This window comes from Eretmochelys imbricata, chromosome 6 (assembly GCF_965152235.1).
Source record: "Eretmochelys imbricata isolate rEreImb1 chromosome 6, rEreImb1.hap1, whole genome shotgun sequence".
NCBI lineage: Eukaryota > Metazoa > Chordata > Testudines > Cheloniidae > Eretmochelys > Eretmochelys imbricata.
In genome coordinates, this window is record NC_135577.1 from 70,723,704 (window position 1) to 70,743,925 (window position 20,222).

At 44.2% G+C, this 20,222-nt stretch overlaps 1 protein-coding gene across 10 annotated transcripts in view; it reads right to left on the reverse strand.

Moving 5' to 3' along the window:
- MGA (MAX dimerization protein MGA) overlaps positions 1 to 20,222 on the reverse strand; it is a 94,970-nt gene that overhangs the window by 30,804 nt on the left and 43,944 nt on the right. For 4 of the 10 annotated variants that reach the window (XR_013346370.1, XM_077818845.1, XM_077818843.1 and 1 more), the window contains exons 11-17: positions 19,915 to 20,061; positions 19,399 to 19,471; positions 17,389 to 17,909; positions 15,250 to 15,547; positions 7,033 to 7,668; positions 6,109 to 6,408; positions 3,359 to 5,079 (exon numbers count right to left, since the gene is read on the reverse strand). Coding sequence is in view for 8 of the 10 variants with exons in the window: in XM_077818845.1 (XP_077674971.1) it covers positions 3,359 to 5,079; positions 6,109 to 6,408; positions 7,033 to 7,668; positions 15,250 to 15,547; positions 17,389 to 17,909; positions 19,399 to 19,471; positions 19,915 to 20,061 (3,696 nt within the window). In the remaining 2 variants the exon portion in view is untranslated. Of the gene's footprint in view, positions 1 to 3,358; positions 5,080 to 6,108; positions 6,409 to 7,032; positions 7,669 to 14,690; positions 14,785 to 15,249; positions 15,548 to 17,388; positions 17,910 to 19,398; positions 19,472 to 19,914; positions 20,062 to 20,222 lie in introns of those variants that run through there. The other 6 variants (XM_077818851.1, XM_077818844.1, XM_077818847.1 and 3 more) reach the window with 5 other exon arrangements.

The following is a 20,222-nucleotide window of genomic DNA, read 5'->3' on the forward strand; positions in this document are numbered from 1 at the left end:
AGATAGAGCCATAGGTGAAATCTAGCAAGCAGCATCAAGTGTGTGCATACCAACATATGCGTAGTCCCAGACATGCGCACACAGTTGTTGCGCTTGAGTTTAGGTCCTCTACTATCAACTGAAGGGACCAGAACCTGTCCTCTGGCAGGTAGGCTCTCGCCGATCAGGAGTCCTAGGAACTCTATCTTCTGCAATGATGTTAGACGATTTCTTGTAATTCACTAGAAATCCTTGTTGGGAGAACAGGGAGAGGATGCACTCTGCTGCGGGGACCAGCATCTCATTAGCCAGTCATCCATGTACAGATAGATGTAGATTCCTTTTCTCCTTAAATCTGCTGCCATTAGTGTCAGGCATTTTGTAAACACCTTCAGTACCAGGGAGAGACCGAAGCATAGAACCCTGTACTGGTAATGAGTGGGACCCATCATGAATCTTAGGTACCTCCTCAGGGCTGGATGAATAGCTATACAAAAGCATGCTTCCTTTAAGTAAGAGCCACAAACTTAGAGAAATTGAATGATGGGGGCAAAATGTTAGTAATCTAAAACTGAGATGGAGTGTGTATTTGTTGAAACTTCTTCAGATAGGATGGAGACCCTTTTGTTTCTTTGGAATGTGGAAATACTGGGAATAGAAGCACCTTCCCCTGATGTCTGACGGCAACTCTTCTACGGTTACTAGATGAAGCAATAAAGTTAGTTTTGCAAGATGATCTTGTCAGAAGGGTCCCTGAAGGGGGATGGAGAGGGGAGGTGGGTAGGAGGTAAAGCAGGGGGTTCTCAAACTGGGGGTCGGGACCCCTCAGCGGGTCATAAGGTTCTTACATGGAGGGTCACGAGCTGTCAGCCTCCACCCCAAACCCCGCTTCGCCTCCAGCATTTATAATGGTGTTAAATATATAAAAAGTGTTTTTAATTTATAAGGAGGGATCGCACTCAGAGGCTTTCTATGCAAAAGGGGTCACCAGTACAAAAGTTTGAGAACCACTGGGGTAAAGAGTGGAACTGGATGGGGTAGCCCTGGGTGATTATCTCCAGATAATCTCATTCATCTGTCCAATGTTATGGCAGACGGAACCAAGTGGAACAGGGTGAAGCAGCTTTCGAAGGTCATGCTCTTTGGATTGGATTTTATGTGGCTCGTGACAGCCCTGTAAAATTTGTCGACTTGTCACGGGAGTGATTTGTATGTATTGCTGTCCAAGAGGAAGGCTGGCGACCCCTGCTGTAGCTTGATGTGATACTCAGGCTGCCTGGAATGGTAGGATGATGTCTCTTGTCTTGACTGGGATTAAGGATGATACAGCTTGTGGTACAAGCCAGGCTTGTAAAACTTTAGGGAGCATGGGGTGGCTTCAGATTCTTTTAAGGAGCACAGTGCTGTCACTTCACTTCCTCAATTAAGAAGTGCAGGTCCTTGATCAACTCCCTCTGTATGACCAATGCTTGGAGACAATACTCTGTGCATGTTTACTGCTGTGGGCCATGGATCTGGCTGCAGTGCCGTCTGTAAGATCATCTTGAGCATGAACTTACCACCCTTAACTATTTCTCTGAGCTCCTCCCTGTTGTCATGTGCAAGCTTCAATTAAAAAGATGTCACCCTGTCCCAGGTTAAAGAGTCATACTTGGCCAGTAGGACCTGGCAATTTGCCTCTCACAGATGTAGGGAAACACAGGAATAAGATTTCCTTCCAAATAGGTTGAGTCTTTTGGGTTTCCTGTCTTCAGAGGTACTCTTGTTCAATTTAGATTTTTCCTGTACTACCAACACAACCAAGGAGCCCAGTCTTGGGTTGAGCAAAGAACTCAAAGCTAGTTCAAGGGTACCATTTTTCTACTCGTTTTACCATAGGTGGTATAGTGGCTGATGTCTGCCAGGAGGCTTTAACTGAGTCCAAGCAGTCCCTGATTTATGGGAAAAGTGATTCCAGACAGACCAACAATTATCAAAATATTGATCAACTTATGACATTTCTCAGATATTATTAGAGTTTCTGCTGTTCTCATAAGGAGCTTCCAGAATGACTAGTAGTCACCCGGTGCCAGTATTGGTGCCAAGGACACAGCTTCATCAGCCAACAATGAGAGTTCCTTTGGTGGTGAAGTAGAATGCTGGTGTGGCTCAGCCACCATGTCTGGTTCTTCCTGGTGGTCCTCCCTGTCTAGCATAGGTGATCTGACCAGAGAAGCTGATGGGGAAAGTGATCTCTTTCTTAAATGGGAGACCTGCTCCTAGCAGCACGAGATTACAGACCCAGTAAGCCCAACATATGGCCACAGTGACATGCCTTAGCAAGCTAGCTGGCTAGCATGATATTGACTAGTCCAATGCTGTTGCTGTAAGAATGGTGGTCAGATTGTGTAGGGAGGGCTGGCAGGCCTCTAAAAGACATTGATCACAGATAATAGAGGAGAGTATATCTGCTAAGATGGTGAGAACATATGCCCCGGTGATGAAGAGGAGGAGTAAGACCTCCCCTAGGGACACCACTGAAATCTAGCTATTGGAGAGTGGGAGCAGGGCTGCGGGTGCCCACCATTCACCAGGCTCCAGCTGCTAGTCTGCTGGGCTAGGGAGGCACAGGACTTCCTCTTCCACTGCAAGGCCACTCTCGGGGGGGGGGGGGGGAGGAGAGGGGGGAGATCAGACCCACCTTTGGGTACCTCCCCGCAGCTGCAGGAAGCTCCGTGGCTGCTGCCAGCTCTGAAGGCTCCCAGCAGCACAGGGGAGATCAGACCCACCTCCACCTCTGGGAATCTCCCCTGGCTGCAGGAAGTGCCGTGGCTGCTGCCTTCAGAGCCCGGCTCAATGCAGCACAGAAAGACGGTGGCAATCCCATGACCCCCCTACATAAGCTTTGTGACCCCCCATGACCTCCTTTTGGGTCAGGATCCCCTCAGTTACAACACTGACATTTCAGATGTAAACATATGAAAATGCTAAATTGACCAATTTTAAAATCCTCTGGCCATGAAATTGATCAAAATGGACTGTGAATTTGGTAGGGTCCTACCAATGAGCAATATTCATACTAGAGCTCTGCCAATTCATTTCAATCCTTATCTGTGAAACAGACAACTCTATTTCCAGTCTTGTGAATTTCTCAAACAGAAGAAATGTCACTAATAGTGCCAAGTTGTGTCTGGAGTTTGTATAACCAGAATGAAACCAAAAATATATTCACTTGAGACCCGTATCCAGGTCTTCTGAAGTAACAGAAGACCAGTGCATTAACTACCAGTAAGCCTTCTAGGTGCCTGCTGTGTCTGGACACACGATTAGTTTGTTGATTTTTTAAGTTATCTTTCAAAAATCGGAGGATTTTTAGTTTTAAGAAGAGATAGATACTCACCAATTTTTCCACATCCACTTCCTCTTCACTCTGGAAATCAGAAGCTCCATCCAGCATCTCATCAGCAGAATCATCAGTTTTTTCATCATCATCTTCCTCCTCCTCTTCCACATCATCAATGGTAATATCAACAGTAGGAGTATAACCCTTTTTGTGGTGTTTGGGTTCTTGTGATCTCTGTTCTGGGGTCAGGATATAACCTTTAACAGATTTCTCAATTTTGTTCTCTCTCTCAGTGTTACTTTTGTTGTCTAAATCAGTTGTCTTACTAGATATTGTGTTCCAAGAACTATTGACATGAATTGAGTTACCCTTAGCATTTTCACTTGCTTTCTGAAAACCAGTGGTGCCTTGTTCTTGGTTAGGAGAGTTAAGTTTTTCCTGGACATCTAGGTTTCTTTTACACTCATCTGTACTTTCCACAGGCATCTCCCCTGAATTATTATCATGTTCCTTTGTATAAATGATCTCTGATTTATTTTCCCATTCCTCCATTATGTTCTCGGTCTCTATAGAGTCCTCACATTCCTTCCTTTTGACCTCTGGCTGAGCACTGCTGTCCTGGAGCTCTTTTTGGTTCTGAAGTGGTTGAGTCGCTTCCTGCTGCTTGTCTTTGCTTTCCAGCTGTGCATGAATCTCTTGCTTTTCCTGTGGACTCTGTGACTGTGCAGCATTCCCCTTCTCTTCCCCCTTTTTCTGTGGCTCTGCATTTCCCTCCTGTTCAGTATCTGGACTCTCTGCTTGTACAGTGCTCGTGTACTCCTCCACATGGCTCTTTAACATTGCAATCTCCTCCTGCTCCCTGGGACTCTCTGGATATACAGTATTTGCAGGAGCAACTACTGCTTGACCTAGTAATTCTGCAATAGTCTCTGAGTTATCTGAAACTTCCTCCAATACTTCTTCAGAATGTACAGAGTCCCCTTTCTTTTCAGTGATCACTTTGTTTTTCTCACTGATTGGCTTCTCACTGATGTATGAGTGGTCTGATGATATCACATCTGCAGAAACACCATGCTGGAAGGTGGGAACATCATCTGAGTAATCCTCCAGCATCTCCGGATCCTTCTCAGCCATCTCTGAGACAGTGGAGTTTCTGTCAGATATGATCACATCAGCTGCAGACTCATCAGTACTATTTGTCTGATTTGCTGGCAACTCATTTTCCTCTTGTTTGCTATCTGACACTGTGACCTCTGACTCCATGACTTCTACATCTTCCGAATGTGAAGACTTCTCAGGCTCTTGCTGCTTAGTAGGACTAGACTCATCCTTTTGGCTTACATTCTGGGAATCTTTCTTTATCTGGAGGGATGCAACATGATGAAGAATAGAGTTTGGGACAGACTTCTGTCCTGGGAGCTGAAGCAAGGCAAAACTGCCAGACTGAAGGGGTATGAGACTGGCAGCATTAGTTGGTTGACCACCTGAGCTACACGTTATTTTAGATTCAGAGCCTGTCTGACCTGCAGCACTGCTTGCTCCTGGAGGAGAGATCCGCAGAGTCAGGGTGCCTGCTTGTGACACAAAACTGGGTACCGATGGAAGGATGGATGACGCTTGAGTGACCAAATTAGCTGTAGGTACAGACTTGGATCCAACCGTTTGTACTGTTGGGTTTTTGACAGGGGAAACCGAAGGAACAGAAATGGAGGACGTAGGTGATACAGGTGTCTCAGGAGGCTTAGAAGGCCCAGGCAACCGGATTCCTACAACAGAACCTATGAGAGAGATGAAACACTAATCACTATTTCCTAGAATCACTCCTCCTGATTCTAGTATTTGAGGTTATATAAATTAAAGCAGAAAGATCTTCTTCCAAGGATTATAATATAATTAAGTACTAAACCACAGAATTACAATATAACAACTAGTGCTGCATAAAAGGCATGCTACCATAAGATTTCCACGAAGGACACTCTCTTCCACATTTTGTCAGTTAATGCACAAGTTTCATCAATGTGTTGAAAAGGTGGTCATTAGATCCAGTGAGAAAAAAGTTTTCATAAAAACAATTCAAAATAAATGAACTCTCTCTCCTTTACAAATTTTGTCAGAAAATTTCAAAACAATTCAAATTTAAAATATTTCATTTCATTTTGGTGGTGATGGGAAGGAACACTCACTTTTTCTTTTTTTTTTTTTTTTTACTTGTCCCTCTCTCTCTTCTTTAAAATGTAAAATAGTGTAATTTTCCTCACCAAAACAAAATGAACAGTTCTGAAATTTGATGAAAATTAATTTTTCACAAAATTTTTCATTTAATCTAAAAAGCCATTATTTGTCAAAACAATTTTGGCTAGTGGCAAATGGTCAGATTTATACTCACTGAAGTGATCAATCCAATTTCTTTAAAATAGTGCTGAGATAATACATTGACCCTTTGCTAGACATAAAAAAGTCTTTACCTAGCGCACAAAATTCCTAAATTTTGTGTAAAGAAAGTACTGACACAACATTTTTTCAGTTGAAGACAAGTGATATTTCATCCAACATCACATCATATCTGAATGATTAGACTTCACTCTCCCAACCTACACAAACAAGACACATTATGGGCATTTTTTTCTTGGCAGTGTGGTGGTGAAATCTCAAAACACAAATAATCCTAGTGCCCTGTACTAGTTCTATGCAATTACTTTGACTTTCAGTGGAAAAAGGGGCACGTGACGAAGGAAAGCTCATCTGCTACAAGATTTACCGCAAACAATACGCTGAAGATTCAGGAAAGAATGGCAAAGACTTTGTACCTGGATTGCGGAACATTACTGGCTGAATGTTGGATTGGGTGCCAGCAGCTCGGAGCTGATGCAGTGGAACAAGTTGGATGATCTGTCCGTTGGGATGTCTAAATAGGTTTACCCCACCAGGGCTCCTGAGAGGCTGCAGGATCATCCTATGCCCCTGAGCAAGCTGCATATTATGGAGGGGTCGTAAAGCAGGAGAACCTTGATGCACTGGAATCAGCAGTAATCGAGGTCCTACACGCTTCTCTGTTCCAGAAGACAGCCCCTGGGGGCTTGCAGTTGTAGTCTGAGAAGAACCATCTTCTGAAAAGTTAGTACAAAAATAGAATTCATAATATGATTCACAATACTCCTTGATAGAAACAATCACATAAATTATTTGGCTTTACTTGTCACAAAAGTAGGTAAGATGTTTTCAGACAGAAGTGTCATTTTTCAACTAACAATATCCCTTTAAAAACTATTTTATAAGAGGTAGTTTCAACATCCTCCATTTATCCACAAATCACATATAGCATGGACCAGGGCAGTACAATCTTCTCCACTCTACTCTGTTAATAATTTCCTCAACCATGTGAAAGAATCATGGACTGAGAGGGTAATTATCTGCTTTCGTGCCTAGTTCTTAGCCTTTGTGGTAGTGATGGTTTTGTGATAAGACATTTATCAACTAGGAAATAGTCTGAAACCATCAACTCATTTCATATTACACAGTGAACAATCACATGGCTACAGTTTCTGTTTACTAACAGCCTGACCTGAATTCAAAGCAGAAACTTTAGAGGTGAAGGCTCCACACCCCATTCCACTGAGCAGCCTCGTCCCACTATTTTCTCTCTGATGGAACTGTACAGTTGCAGACTTATTCCAATTCTGATGCAACCAGTGTTTCCAGCAACAAATTAGCCAGTAGTGCCTGAACCTTACCTGGTCTTGGATTCAGTGAAGGACTTGTATTAATTCCAGAAAGTATAATAGGAACAGAACCAACAGACGAGGTTGGAGTGGTCACCATGGATGTGACTGCAGTTGTTGTCACCACAACTGGGGATGAGGTGGTGGTAAGAACAGGATGATTAATGGTTGGCGTAGTTACTACAGATTTAGGGAATGATATGGTAGCTACTGGTGTAGTCATTCCAGTTGCTTTTGCTATGTTCACAGTGGCTGCAGGGGTAGTCGGTGAGACAGTAGTACAGGCGCTGGTTTCAGGTGTTCCAGGAGCACCAGTAATGGCAATGCCAGGAGGAGAGTGGGTAGATTCATTCGCTCTTGTATGGCCGGTAGTGGTCACAGTAGATGATGCCGCAGTGGTAACACTTTCTAAAGTAACTGGAGAGGTGGTGGTAGCTGCAGTGATGGGAGAAGAGACAGTGCAGTAAACTGGAGATGACCTTGAGGGAACCACTGGAGTGACGACCATTACTGGTGTAGGCCTGACATTGAACTTCTGTGGCCCTGTCAGGGGTTGGGGTGTGCTAACTCCAGGAATCTTCTGCTGCAGAGCTCCAACTTTACTCATCACAAACTGTGTGAACACACCACCAGGTGAGGGTCGAGCAGCTGCAAATAAAAACTTGCAGGTCAAAATCTCAACAGGTTCCCTCTTTGCCCTGCATGAGGTGCTGCAGTAGTCAATTTAGCAAAAATTAAGGCCCCAATGTTGTTAAAGAGCACCTTGTATATGAACTGAAACATTTCAAAACATGGCCATTCACTTTATTATAGTCATGAACAGGCTTTACATTATTAAAAATTTATGTTTTATTCAAGATTTACAACTTTCTGCTGCATTTCTTCCTAGCCATGCAAAAGAATCAGGCTCTATGACATTACGATCTTTATTGTGACACTACAAATAGAGAATTACAATTTCAGTACATGAAAAAAGGAACAGGAAATAATTGGCTCATAAGGGATTCTCTAATTCTTAAACTCTTCCCATAAAAGCTTCTCTGTGAGGTCTTCCTCCTTTCACTGCTTCTTGGTCTCCATCCCCTTAACAATGCATCCACTTGTTACGCCAGCCACTTATTTTTAAGTTGGGGTAGGGTTTGCCATGCCCTTCACGTTGAAATCATCACCCTTCCAGCTGAGGAGTGGATGGGACTCCCCTTTGACACAATGTTCAAGCAAGCAGAGGGAGTCACTATTGAGAAGCTCCCTCCCCTCCATCCCTTGCTCTCCAGGGTTCAGAATGCTGTCTCCATAGCACCCCAGACCCTTATCAGCTGGGGAATAGAATCTGGTTATCTAGTGTGACAGCACAGAGGATTACCACAAGGCAAGCCTAACTCTTAATAAAAAATATCATCCTCTTTCATGTATGTAGCACCTTCAGTCCAGAAGGATTCCAAAACAGTTTTTATACATTAGATATGCAAAAATTACTTCACCCACCACTGAAATGCAGCCACCTCTTCAAAATTGCATAGAAATACAATGCAAGGTTTACTACAGAAAGGAGAAAACAGCACATCCAGTTTACACTGCAGGGGGTATTTAGGTAGGAAGAACACAATTAACCACAAATCAGAATTTTGCCAAAACACAAATTAACACCCCCTTCTGTTGCCCAGAGCTTCTTGGAATTGTTAATGACCAAGTTGTTGGGCCCCTGGATTTCACATCTTACCCAAAAGATAGCACTTCCTATAGCACAGTATCCCATCACGCCATGCTGAAGTTCCATTTCAGTACTGACTCAGATAAAAGAGTGCCACACAAGTCTTTCAGACGAAGTAGTTACTCACATTGTGCAGCAATGACCGTTCTTCGAGATGTGTGTTGCTATGGGTGCTCCACTGAAGGTGTGCTTGCGTCCCTGTGCTGCTGATCGGAAAACTTCAGTAGCAGTGTCCATTTGGCCCACACATGCATCGCCTATCCTTGTGCCCTGCCATGAGGCTAACCAGCACAGGCAGGCTAACCCTCCTCAGTTCCTTCTCTACCGCAAAGTCACAGACAAGAACTATGAAGTAGAGGAGAGGAGGGTGGGTTGTGGAGCACCCATAGGGGGACACATCTCGAAAAACCATCATTACTGCACAAGGTGAGTAACTTCTTTTTCCAGTAATGTCCCTACAGGCGCTCCACTGTAGGTGACTCCTGAGCAATATCCCTAATGGAGGGCTGGGTCTTTGGAGTTGGGTCAGTTAAAAAATGGCAGTACTGTGGAGCCGAAGATGGCGTCGGAGGTGGAGCCTCCAGCAATCACAGTGCTCTGTGAAGGCATGGACTGACGCTCATCTCACCACTTTACAAATTTCTGAGATAGGGACATTCTTGAAGAAGGCAACGGATGAGGAGACTGACCTCATGGAGTGTGCGTGGATACTACCCGGAGAGGTCATGTTGCAAACCAGATAATTGTCCTAGCCTGGTAAAATGCTAGGGCTCTCCTGACATTTAGTGTATGCAATATAGCCTTCCTGTTGTCACAGTGAGGCTTGGGGTAAAAAATTGGAAGGTGAATCAACTGGTTCATGTGGTGCTGGAAGGTTACCTTAGGGATGAATTTTGTATTTGGCCTGAGCTTAACCTTGTTCCAAAAGAATACTGTATAGGGGGAAATGTGCCATCAGAGCCACTATTTCTCCTCTTCTCCTAGCCGAGAGGATTGCTATCAGGAAGGCCATTTTCATTGAGAGGTATGTAAGTGAACAGGTGGCTACGGGTTCCAAAGGAGGTCTAGTTAGGCCTTTCAACACCAGGGTTAGGTCCCATGTAGGGTTGGGATGTCAGGGTTATGAGAAAAGGTTTGCTATACCCCAGAGCAATCGGTTAGTGGTTGGGTGTGATAGCACTGAGTATCCCTCTACTTGTCAGTGGAAGGCTGCTATAGCCACTAGGTGGACCCGAAGAGAACTGAGAGATAGTCCCGATATTTTTTGGAGTCAGTACATAGTCTCGGATCTTTGGAAGAGCTGCAGATGTTGGGGAGATTTTTTGGGAAGTACACCAAATCCGGAACCTGGACCATTTTTGCAGGTAAGTACGGCATGTCAAGGACTTTCTACTGTGTAGCAATGCCTCTTGTACCTCCTTCGAGCAGGAGCTCTCTATGCACTGGAACCATGAAGGAGCCACGCCCTGAGGCGAAGAATCCCAGGTTGGGATGTAGAGTGCGTCCTTCGTTCTGCGAGAGGAGGTTAGGAGTGGCATGTAGAGAGATCAGTGGGCAGTCACAAGTTGTGACAGGTAAGGGCACCAAGTCAATCTTGGCCAAGTGTGAGTGATCAGTAGGACATGTGCTCCTTCTCTTTTTATTTTTAATAGGACTTTTGACAGCAGGGGAAACAGAGGAAATGCATAGAGAAGTTCCCTGTCCCAGGGAAGGAGAGCATTGCTCAGGTAGTGTTGCCCTATCCCTACTCTAAAGCTGTAACGTGCACATTTTCTTGTTCAGGTGAATGGCAAACAGGTCTGTGGTTGGTGTTCCCCACCGCCTGAATAGGTTGTGGAGTACTGCTGGGTTTATCTCCCATTTGTGGTTGTGTGGGAACATGCAACTGAGACTGTCCGCCATCGAGTTGTGTGCACCCTGAAGGTAAGCCTCTGATAATGTAACATTGTGGGAGATACACCAATTCCATACTCTTACTGCTTCTGCCCACAGGGAGGGTGCTCTAGCTTCCCCCTGTCGGTTTATGTAGTACATGAACGCTATGTTGTCTATTACGACTCTTGTGTGCAATACCTTAATCAGCGGGAGGAAATGGGCGCAGGCATTCCTGACCACCCTGAGCTCAAGGAGGTTGATGTGAAGGGATATTTTCATGGATGACCACTTGTCTTGTATTGTGAGGTCGTTTAGATGCGCGCCTCATCCTATGAGGGATGCATTGGTGGTGAGAAACAATGACAGGGGATGGGGTGAGGTTTGTGAAAAGGGGATCTCTTGGCAAACATTTTTGCAGGTAAGTACCAGTCCAAGGAGTTTTTGATCCTGGTGGGTAGTGACAGGGGTTTGTCTAGTTGGTCTCCATTTGGTCTGTAAATCGAGTCAAACCACATTTGGAGACATCACATATGAAGCCTGGCATGTGGTATTACCACTGTGCCCACTGCCATATGCCCCAAAAGTTGTAGGCAGTGTCTTGCTGAAATTTGTGGGTTGTTTTGAATGGTCTCTCTAAGTGTGGCCAAAAAGAGGAATCTGTGTTGAGGCAGGAGGGCTCTGGCCTGTAACAAGTTGAGGTCGGTGCCTATGAATTCCAGTCGTTGCACTGGAGTGAGGTTGACTTCTGGCCATTGATCTGTAGGCCCAGTTCCGTGAACAAGTCCATTGTGGATTTGGTGACATGGTGAGCCTCTTGGAAGGACCGGGCTCTGAGGAGACAATTGTCTAGGTAAGGGCAAATCATGATCCCTTGGGAGCACAGGTGCATGGCCACTACTGAGAGGACCTCGGAAAATACTCTTTAGCTGATAATAGCCCAAATGAGGAGTACTCTGTACTGTTAGTGGTTTTGTCCCAGGGTAAATCTGAGGAACAGTCTGTGGGACGGAAGGACTGTGATATGGAAGTAGGTGTCCTGAAGGTCGAGGGCCAAAAACTAGTCTCCCTGTTCCAAGGCTGGAATAATCATAGCTTGAGTGACCATCTTGAATTTTTGAGCTCTGATAAACTTGTTGAGTGCTCTGAGGTCTAGTATGGGTCTCCAACGTCCCTTCCTCTTGGGTATTAGAAAATAGCGAGAGTAAAAACCTTTGCCTCGTAGATGCCGAGGTACTGGTTCTATGTCTCCTAACTGGAGGAGACAAATCTATCTTGTTGTAGTTAACTCTCATGAGAAGGGTCCCTGAAAAGGGCCACAGGGTAGGGTGCTGCAGAATAGGGAGGGAGATAAAGTAGATGGAATACCCATTGCGAACAATTTCCAGGACCCATTGATCCAATGTTATACGTTCCCAGGTGCTGCAGAACATTGCAAGACGAGCCAAATGGGTAGGAAATGTTGGTCAGCTGTTTGGGGGTGGGGGGTGGGTGGGAGTGGCCCATTGATGCCTTGACCAACACATCAAAATTGGTGTTTGGAGCTGAATGGCTGTGACATGGAAGGCTGCGGGCCAGATGGTTTACGCCTGGGGAACCTAGATTTCTTCTTCTGAGATCTGTAATAGCACTGACTTGTGTACTGGGAGTTGCGTAGTTTGTGCTGGGGCTGTGGACTGAATTCTCTCTTTTGTCCAGGCATGTAGATCCCTAACAAATCAGAGAGTGGCCGTAGAATCTTTAAGGATATGAAGAGAGATGTCCATCTTCACCACAAAGCGCTTGGTGCCTTCAAAGGGAAGGTCTTCAACAGTCAACTTCACCTCTTTAGGGAAGTCCAAAAGGTGTGACCATGACGCATGTTGCATAACCACTGCTGCGGAGATGGACCAGGCCACTGTATCAGCTGCATCAAGGGCAGACTGTAGCACTGTTTTGGCTACTAGCTGTCCCTCCTGGATGATAGCATCCAATTGGTCATGCTGTGACTCGGGAAGCTGATCAATAAAGTTGCTACGTTTCGAATAGTTGACAAAGATAGCTTGATAATAAGCGATTTGGAACTATAGGGTGGCCAAAGAATAGGCTTTACTGGCAAAGAAGTCCAAGCGTTTCCAATCCTTGTCGTAGGGAGTGGACCTCATTTTGTCTTGACGGCCCCAAGAATTTACAGCATCCACGATGATGGAGTTGGTGGGAGAAGAGGAATTCCGTCTCCCTAACCAGGACATAATATTTTTTTTTAATCAGCCCACGTACAAGTAGGCATCACCAATGCTGGGTCTGCCATATGTTTCTTGCGGGGTCCAGGAGAGCCTCATTAATGGGGTGGGCTATTTTAGAGGATGAGTGTACTGTGTCAACTAGTTTGTAATGGGTGTCCTTGACTTCCAAGGGTATCTGCAAAGTATCTGTAATTTTTTCTGCCAAGTCCTGGAAAAGCCGGAAGTCATCAGCTAAGGACAGTGGTGGAGGCACGATGGCCTCATCTGGGTGGGGAGGAAGATATGTTGGTCTTCGGAGTCACCTCTTCCTCAGTGCCGCCCTCCTGTTCCTCCACAATCTCCTCCAGAGGTTTCGAAGTTCTGGATGCCATGGCCGAGGGGGAATATCTCGGGGCTTCACGGGTAAAGCTGGAAACCTGAGAAGTGTGGGGATGATATACAACCCAAGGATCCCAGTACCGCCACTGGGGAGGTGGAATAGAGCCCAGTGGTAGTGCCTATGGTTAGTGTACCAAGGTGGTGGTGGTGGGGCCATCTGAGGGTGTGCTCAGGAGACCTCTTGATAGTGGGCACCATAGGGAGCACAAGAGGAACAAGGGGAAATGGCCTTCTCTGGCTCGCTGTCTGAGTCCACAGTAGAGAGTGAAGTGGGTGGCAGGGTAGCAGAGAAGAACTGGTGCCGAGATCCCAGTGCCAAGAAAAGGAGCCTCCGGTACATCAGATACTGGAGGTCTCTTGAGTGCGGGAATTCCAGTGGTTCTGACCAACCTTGTGCCACTGGTGGTACTGAGGGCATCTGGGATCTTGCCTGTACCAACCACGCTGGTGCTGGATGGGGCATTGATGACAGCACCAATGGTACAGCGTGTACCGGCAGCATCTTCTTACTGGAGTGCTGGCTCCTACATTTGTTTGTCGATGCTGTTGACCCTGTGCCAGTGCCTTAAGCATGTTAATGGTACCTGCCATTCCAGATCTTCGTGAGCTGTGGGTACCAGGCTGGGATTATCTCAGTGCAGACAATATTGATAATACCTAACATCCCTCTTGGGGCTCACTTCCCAGTCTCTTTTTCGATGAATTACAAGATGGGTTTGCGACTGATTTCTTCGACCCACAGTCCTTGGATGTTGAGGGCTGTGGGGAAGACTCACATCTGCCAGGTGACTCGTGCTGCAGGTCTGGGGGGGTGGGGAGGGAGTTTGAGGGCTGCGTCCATGAAGATGATCTTTTGTCTCAGCTTCCTGACCATTCAAGACATGGGTCTGAGTTGCTGGTGGACACCACACTTCTGTGGGATGTGGCCTTCCCTGAGGCAGTGTATGCACCAAGGAGTGCTTGTCTGCTACAGGGACAGCTTCTTTGCAGGAGAGGCACTTCCTGAAGCCCAGTGAACCGGGCACACCCTGTTGGGGGAAGGGTCCCCAACAAAAAAAAGGGGGAAAATACAGTCTTTTTTGTTCGGAAAGAGAAAAAAAACTACAGCTAAGATTGGGGAGGCTAACTATAGAAATGTTAAAGAAGCTAATGGTCACAAACAGACTGCTAATGGCTCCATCTCTAGCCAGGGGCAATTGAGAAGGAACTGAGGGCAGGTTAGCCCACACACGCTGGCTAGCCTTGTAGTGGGACACGAGGAAAGACTGCACATGTGCGGGCCTAACAGACACTACTACCGAAATTCTCCCATCAGCAGTGCAAGGAGGCAAGCACACACATAGTGGAGCATCCATAGAGACACTACTAGAAGAACCTTTCATTTACACTTTGGAAGGTCTCCCATCCAAGAACTGACTAGGACCAACCCTGCTTAGCTTGTGAAACCTAATGAAATTAGAGACCAGTGTGATATGGCTGCTCACATGTTGTTCTCTTAATCCAGATTTGACCATCTTGCTTTTCATTACATCTCTTCATGTGTCTTTGCTGTTTTCATACCTTACACTGACATGACACCTGAAGTTCAAGCGAAATACCACCATTAGAAAAATAAAAATACAAGTGAAGAACAACAGACTAGACTCATCCTAATTCTTTTAACCCTGGGGTTTAAGAAAGTCTCACCAATAAAGGCCGATGACAAAGATAAGAAGGTTCAAATCAGAAACATCCAGTCAGAACAAAAAGCCAACTTTAAACACTTAATTTGTGCTTTTCCACTCAACCTCCTTTGTCCTGACTTTTTATTTAATCAATACTACCACAGCATATTTTCAACCTTTGCAAACATAATTCTAACCTAAGACAAAATTTAGTGTTTTAGGTAAAGAAGTTATTTATTGCAGAGGCAGTTTAGGTAGGCAACTGTAAGAGCCAAAGGCAGTGTGCGCTCTTGGACAGAAATCAACAGCAATGCTGTACACTCATTCTCTATTTTATGCTTCAGGCAATTTAAAATACAGTAATTAAGTTCCAACCTACCTATCTGTCTCTGTGCTGGGACATGAGCTTTCAGAGTCGTCACAGTGGGGGCTGAAGTAGTGCTGATGGAGGATGTAGTTTGGGGAGTTGATGTGGTGGGCACCTGGACTGATGGTGTCCCGGAAGCAGCTGCCTTAGCATTGGATGCTACCTTGGAGATCACAGTACTGAGGGTTGAGAGATCAAGTACTGTGGGTCGCAGCCTGCCTGTGATATAAGCAGCTAGCCGATTGGCTGGATGTAATGCCCCCATCAGTCCCAAAAGGAGTTTGGCCTGAGGATAACTTTTACCATTAACCTGAAAGAAGTGGAAAAGGGAAATTCTGTGAAGGAAAAAAAAAAAACTTGCTAACTTACCACCTTTGGACAAGGTGTTTCATTCCATGGGATTTCCAGAAGTGCTTTTCAGAGTAACATTGCAATTCAGAATGGGCATTATTAATCTGCTTTCTGCTCAGGATAACTCCAAGAAATTATTTTACATCTCTACATAACCCATAGATTTTAGATGCCATTCAGACTCTAGGAGGAAAGATATTCAAAGAACCATAGAGTCTAAAGATACTGAAATGAAGTAGAATGAAGCTGGCACATATCTTTTTTGCACTTCGTCTTATGTCTCAGTCTTGACTAAAGATGGATATTCATACTTGGTGAGGATGAAGCTTTGAATGTATCACTCTTTAACTAAACTAATTGCCTTTGGTGGCTGTCCGGAAACACAGAAGAAAGAATACTTAGAGTGCCATGCACATTGGGACAAGTCTTTGAAACGAGACTGCAAAACAATTTACCTTGGCAATATTTTTCATGATTACTCTTGCTATTATTTGTTATTCTGATAGGATGCAGGATGCCACTTGGTCCCATTTGAATAAGGGGTTAGCTCCAGCCCAGCTTCTCCCTCCCGTTGCACAGGAGTTAAAAGGAAGGTCTACAAGAGTGGTTGTTTGGGAGACAGATGGAGTAGAACATCTTCAAGAAGAATGGACTACACACCTGTGGTCACTGCACTGTGAAACTCTAAGCTGTAGAGCTTTATTGTTTATTTTCTGGCTATATTAAACTATTTTAATTTTCATCATGTCAACAGCACCCTCTAAGCTTTCAAAATAAATCTAGAAGAGGCCCTACTGACTAAAGTCAATATTTTAAAAAACAGACTGGTTATTTTCGATGCCCAACTTGAGACACATTAAAGGGGACTGATTTTCAGAGAGATGAACATTCACCTTCTGAAAATCAGGTCTACTTAAGGTGTCCCAAAAATGGAGGTACCCTAGATCACTAGTCACTCTTGAAAATCTTGGTCTAAGACTGTTTTTGCTGATGAATTATTCAGTCAAGTTAAATATGTATATATTTGTTCGGCTTCTCCTTATGCTGGCACTGTATTTGTATAACTTCACGCAAACACAGTTTCCTCTTTTTTCATTCATATGCTTTTCCCAACATGTTCTCACTGCTTTCTCTATCAAAGATATCTATATTTAACAAGAGGCTTCACCTGACTTCACAGTTTATCCCCTCCTACTTGATCCTACAGTTAATTCATAATACTGAATTTGTGATACCAATAATTTCCAAGAAACCAACTGATTTCAGATTCAGGACTATGACATCACTTCAAGATAAAAAACCTTGTCTGAAAGGGATAAGCAGACAGATAAGGATGATAAGTTATTGCACAAAGCAATTAAGTTTGTTCAGTCTCCTTTTAAATATCTTCCCCAGCGTGCATCTCTCTCTAAGTATATTTCTTCTGTGGCCCTGGGCACTCATTGATTAAAGACAGAGCCAACTGCATCTGTTGTAAGTTTTCCAAATACAGTATCAGAAAGACCCTGATAAAGTTTTTGCACCTTGGCTACCCAACCCACAAAACAAGCAACAGGACAATCTAAATGACTAGGCTTCAGACTTCTAATCTGCATACAGAATGTTAGGATTGACTGACTCCTGAAAGCGACAAGCCTGTGTAACTGACTGCAGACTTAACCGCAACATCTCCCAGATAGCATGAAAGTCTATTTGACAGACAAAGGGCCAGGCAGTCAGTAAGTTCTTGTACCATGAAGGAGTTCAGGAACACTGGAGGAAATGGAATCTAATCTCCACAGTAAAGGCAGAAGGACCCACCTGAATCAAGCCTGAGGGGCTCAAATTAGCTTTGCGTTTGTAGGCGACCAGCTTTCCTGCAGGAGAAAGCCCTGTATAAAAAGGCAAGCCTTTTCCCCCCTGCAACTTCTCCTGTAGTTTGTCCAAGGTATCTGCCCGCAAGAACTTTATGTTTTCTGATATTTTGCATGATGACACTGCACTAGCAGGAGTCTCCAAGACAGGCATCTCAGGCTTCTCACCCTTGTCCTGGCAGGAAGGCATTGAGATTTTCACTCTGGAGGAATAGACGGGAGGATTCTTCTCATCCCGGGACTTGTGCTCTGAAGCCAACTCAATAATGAAGCTACCCACTTTGAGGGACTGTGGCATGTTACTGTTGATGTGTTGTGATAGGATGCTTAAGATCTTATTGCGATCCTCCTCCCAGTTGCAGTCAGAGATAATCTCGATAAGTTTGGTTGGCCCACCTGGAGTAGTGTGACGAACATAGGAGGTGGAGGAGGATTCCCCCTCACTACGGGAAGACCACCAGCTTTCCTCTGAGAAAGAATTGAAATAGGTTTCTGCAATACTATGGAATTTTAATACCTGGACATTCAATATAGTTTTATTCTCCCCACCTCCACCCTTGTATTAGCAGCAGGGAAACAGAAGTCAAATAATAGCTCAGAGTACCACTCCCCACTTCAGTGATACAAAAACCGATAAAATCTCAATGGAGAACTAACAATTCCATCCTCCTTATGGTTCATTCCATGCAGCCATACCACCTTGTATTGCAATCCCATCACATCTCACAAGCTAAACAAGGCTGGGTCAGTTCAGCACAGAGAGGCAAGAACTCCAAGGAACACTAACATGCAGCAGAGAGTGGTGTTGGTGATTCAGTAGGTGGCACTTTCCCTGGGAGTCAGAAAAGAACCAATGTCCCATAATGGCATTAGGGAGCAAGCACAGTGCTATTTTAGGTCTCCTACAAAAGACAGAGGCTTGACCTTTTGTTGTCATTAGCGATTCAATGGCACTTTTTGAAAATAGTAAGGATGTTGAGCCCTATGTCCTGGCCAAGTTTAAATCTGGTAATTAATTTCTGCCTACCTAAATTCACCGGCATTTTCAAATGGATGTATTTTTTCCACTTCCCATCCTTAACTGTAGAGTGTTGCTATGCACTGTAAATAGTTGCCACATTTCACCTCAAAGGCAGCTTATTCAGTGGTGGATGATGTGTTCTCTTTAGTCTGTATAACATTTTTAAAGCTCGTAGCACCCTATGGGACACTCTGAGTTGAAAGATAACGTATAAATGCAAGATATTATTCCAGACACTTATTTAATCTACTTCTTTACGGACTGGAAGTTTCAAATTCAGTTTTATATTATTCACTGAGAAAAGTCAGTTTATCTTAACCTTTCAATTCAAACTAATGGAGGTTGCTGCAAAACAGTGCCAAGCATAATGGTGAAGGCACTCCCTTGCCCCATATAACTCTAGCTGGAATATTCTACGAAGGACTCCACAAGCCTGACAGTGTTACGTGGGTATCTGAGCCTTCTGGAACGAGTGTGTATTAATAAAAAACCCCAAGCATCTTATGGTCACTTGCGAACACAAGTCTACTGTGCAACAAAGCCTTGTACCACTAACCAAGCCATTATAATAACTGTCATTTTAAATTTTAGAGCAGCACTTGGTCTAGACATTTAACCTGTTTTGCTTCCCACTGTACTCATATACACTTCCTGACAAATCAGGTGACTGAATCAAGAACATAAGAATTTTATTAATAACTGTAACAACACAAGACCTGAAGTGTTGAAAATTACAAAGAGAGTACTTTGGTATACCATTTAAAGGTACCATACCCGGTTAAATGGGTCTCAGATTGCCTTATGAAAGTTCTAGGCATATCACCTTCTTGGACTCTCCCTGCATGGCTGCCCTTGGTTTCATCAATATCTACAATATTTTTACCAGAAACTTACAGGTAGCAGGCAGTTAAGTTAAGCTCAAAACTCAAATCTTACCTCCTGATTTATCAGTGTCTTTCTCCATCTCACAAAGTTCTTTTTTAAAGGTCTGATGCTCAGGATCATGCTCCTGGGAGAAGGAGAAAGAATAAGTTGGGGTGGGGAAGGTGAAGAAAGAGAAAAATTTTATTTTAAACATGACATGACATTTTCTTCAACATTAAATCATGTTTTAAAATAGACTAGTTCACCACTCTAATGTCCAGAGCTTAACAGAGTAAAGAAACATATACACTAGCATTTCCAAAAATACAGTCCCAACCTCAGGATGGCTCTATGAATGAATGGACATTTAAAGCACTACACATAATCCTACATCTGGCTGCAGGAGGATTCCAGATAAGACAAATTTCACACTGAATCTGTGGATAAATTTTTCAAAAACATTTAAATGATTTAGGAGCCTAAGTCCCATCTTCAAAAATGACTTGGGTGCTTATGAAAATATTGTCCAACATCTTAACGCATGAAATAGTCAATACAGGAGTTTGTGGTCAAAAGGTGACATCTCACCTTTCTGGTACAATTATTTGAATTACAGATGTATGGGTCCTTCTGCTGCTTTTTTTCCTCCCTTTTGCATTCATACGCTCGGACCCGGGCACAAGTCATCATCCTCTCAAAGTACAAGTAAACAGGATCCTTGTCCTCATCCCGAATCTGCAACTCAAACAGAACCACTTCATTCGAGATACATATCCAAGCTGTGAAACAGCTCCACATTCTAGTGTCCCTTACCTCCAGCAGTGCTTCAATAAACAGAAAAAATAGCAAGGAGTGCTCCTGCTTTCAAAGGGGCAGTTTCCTTCCTAGTACCAGAC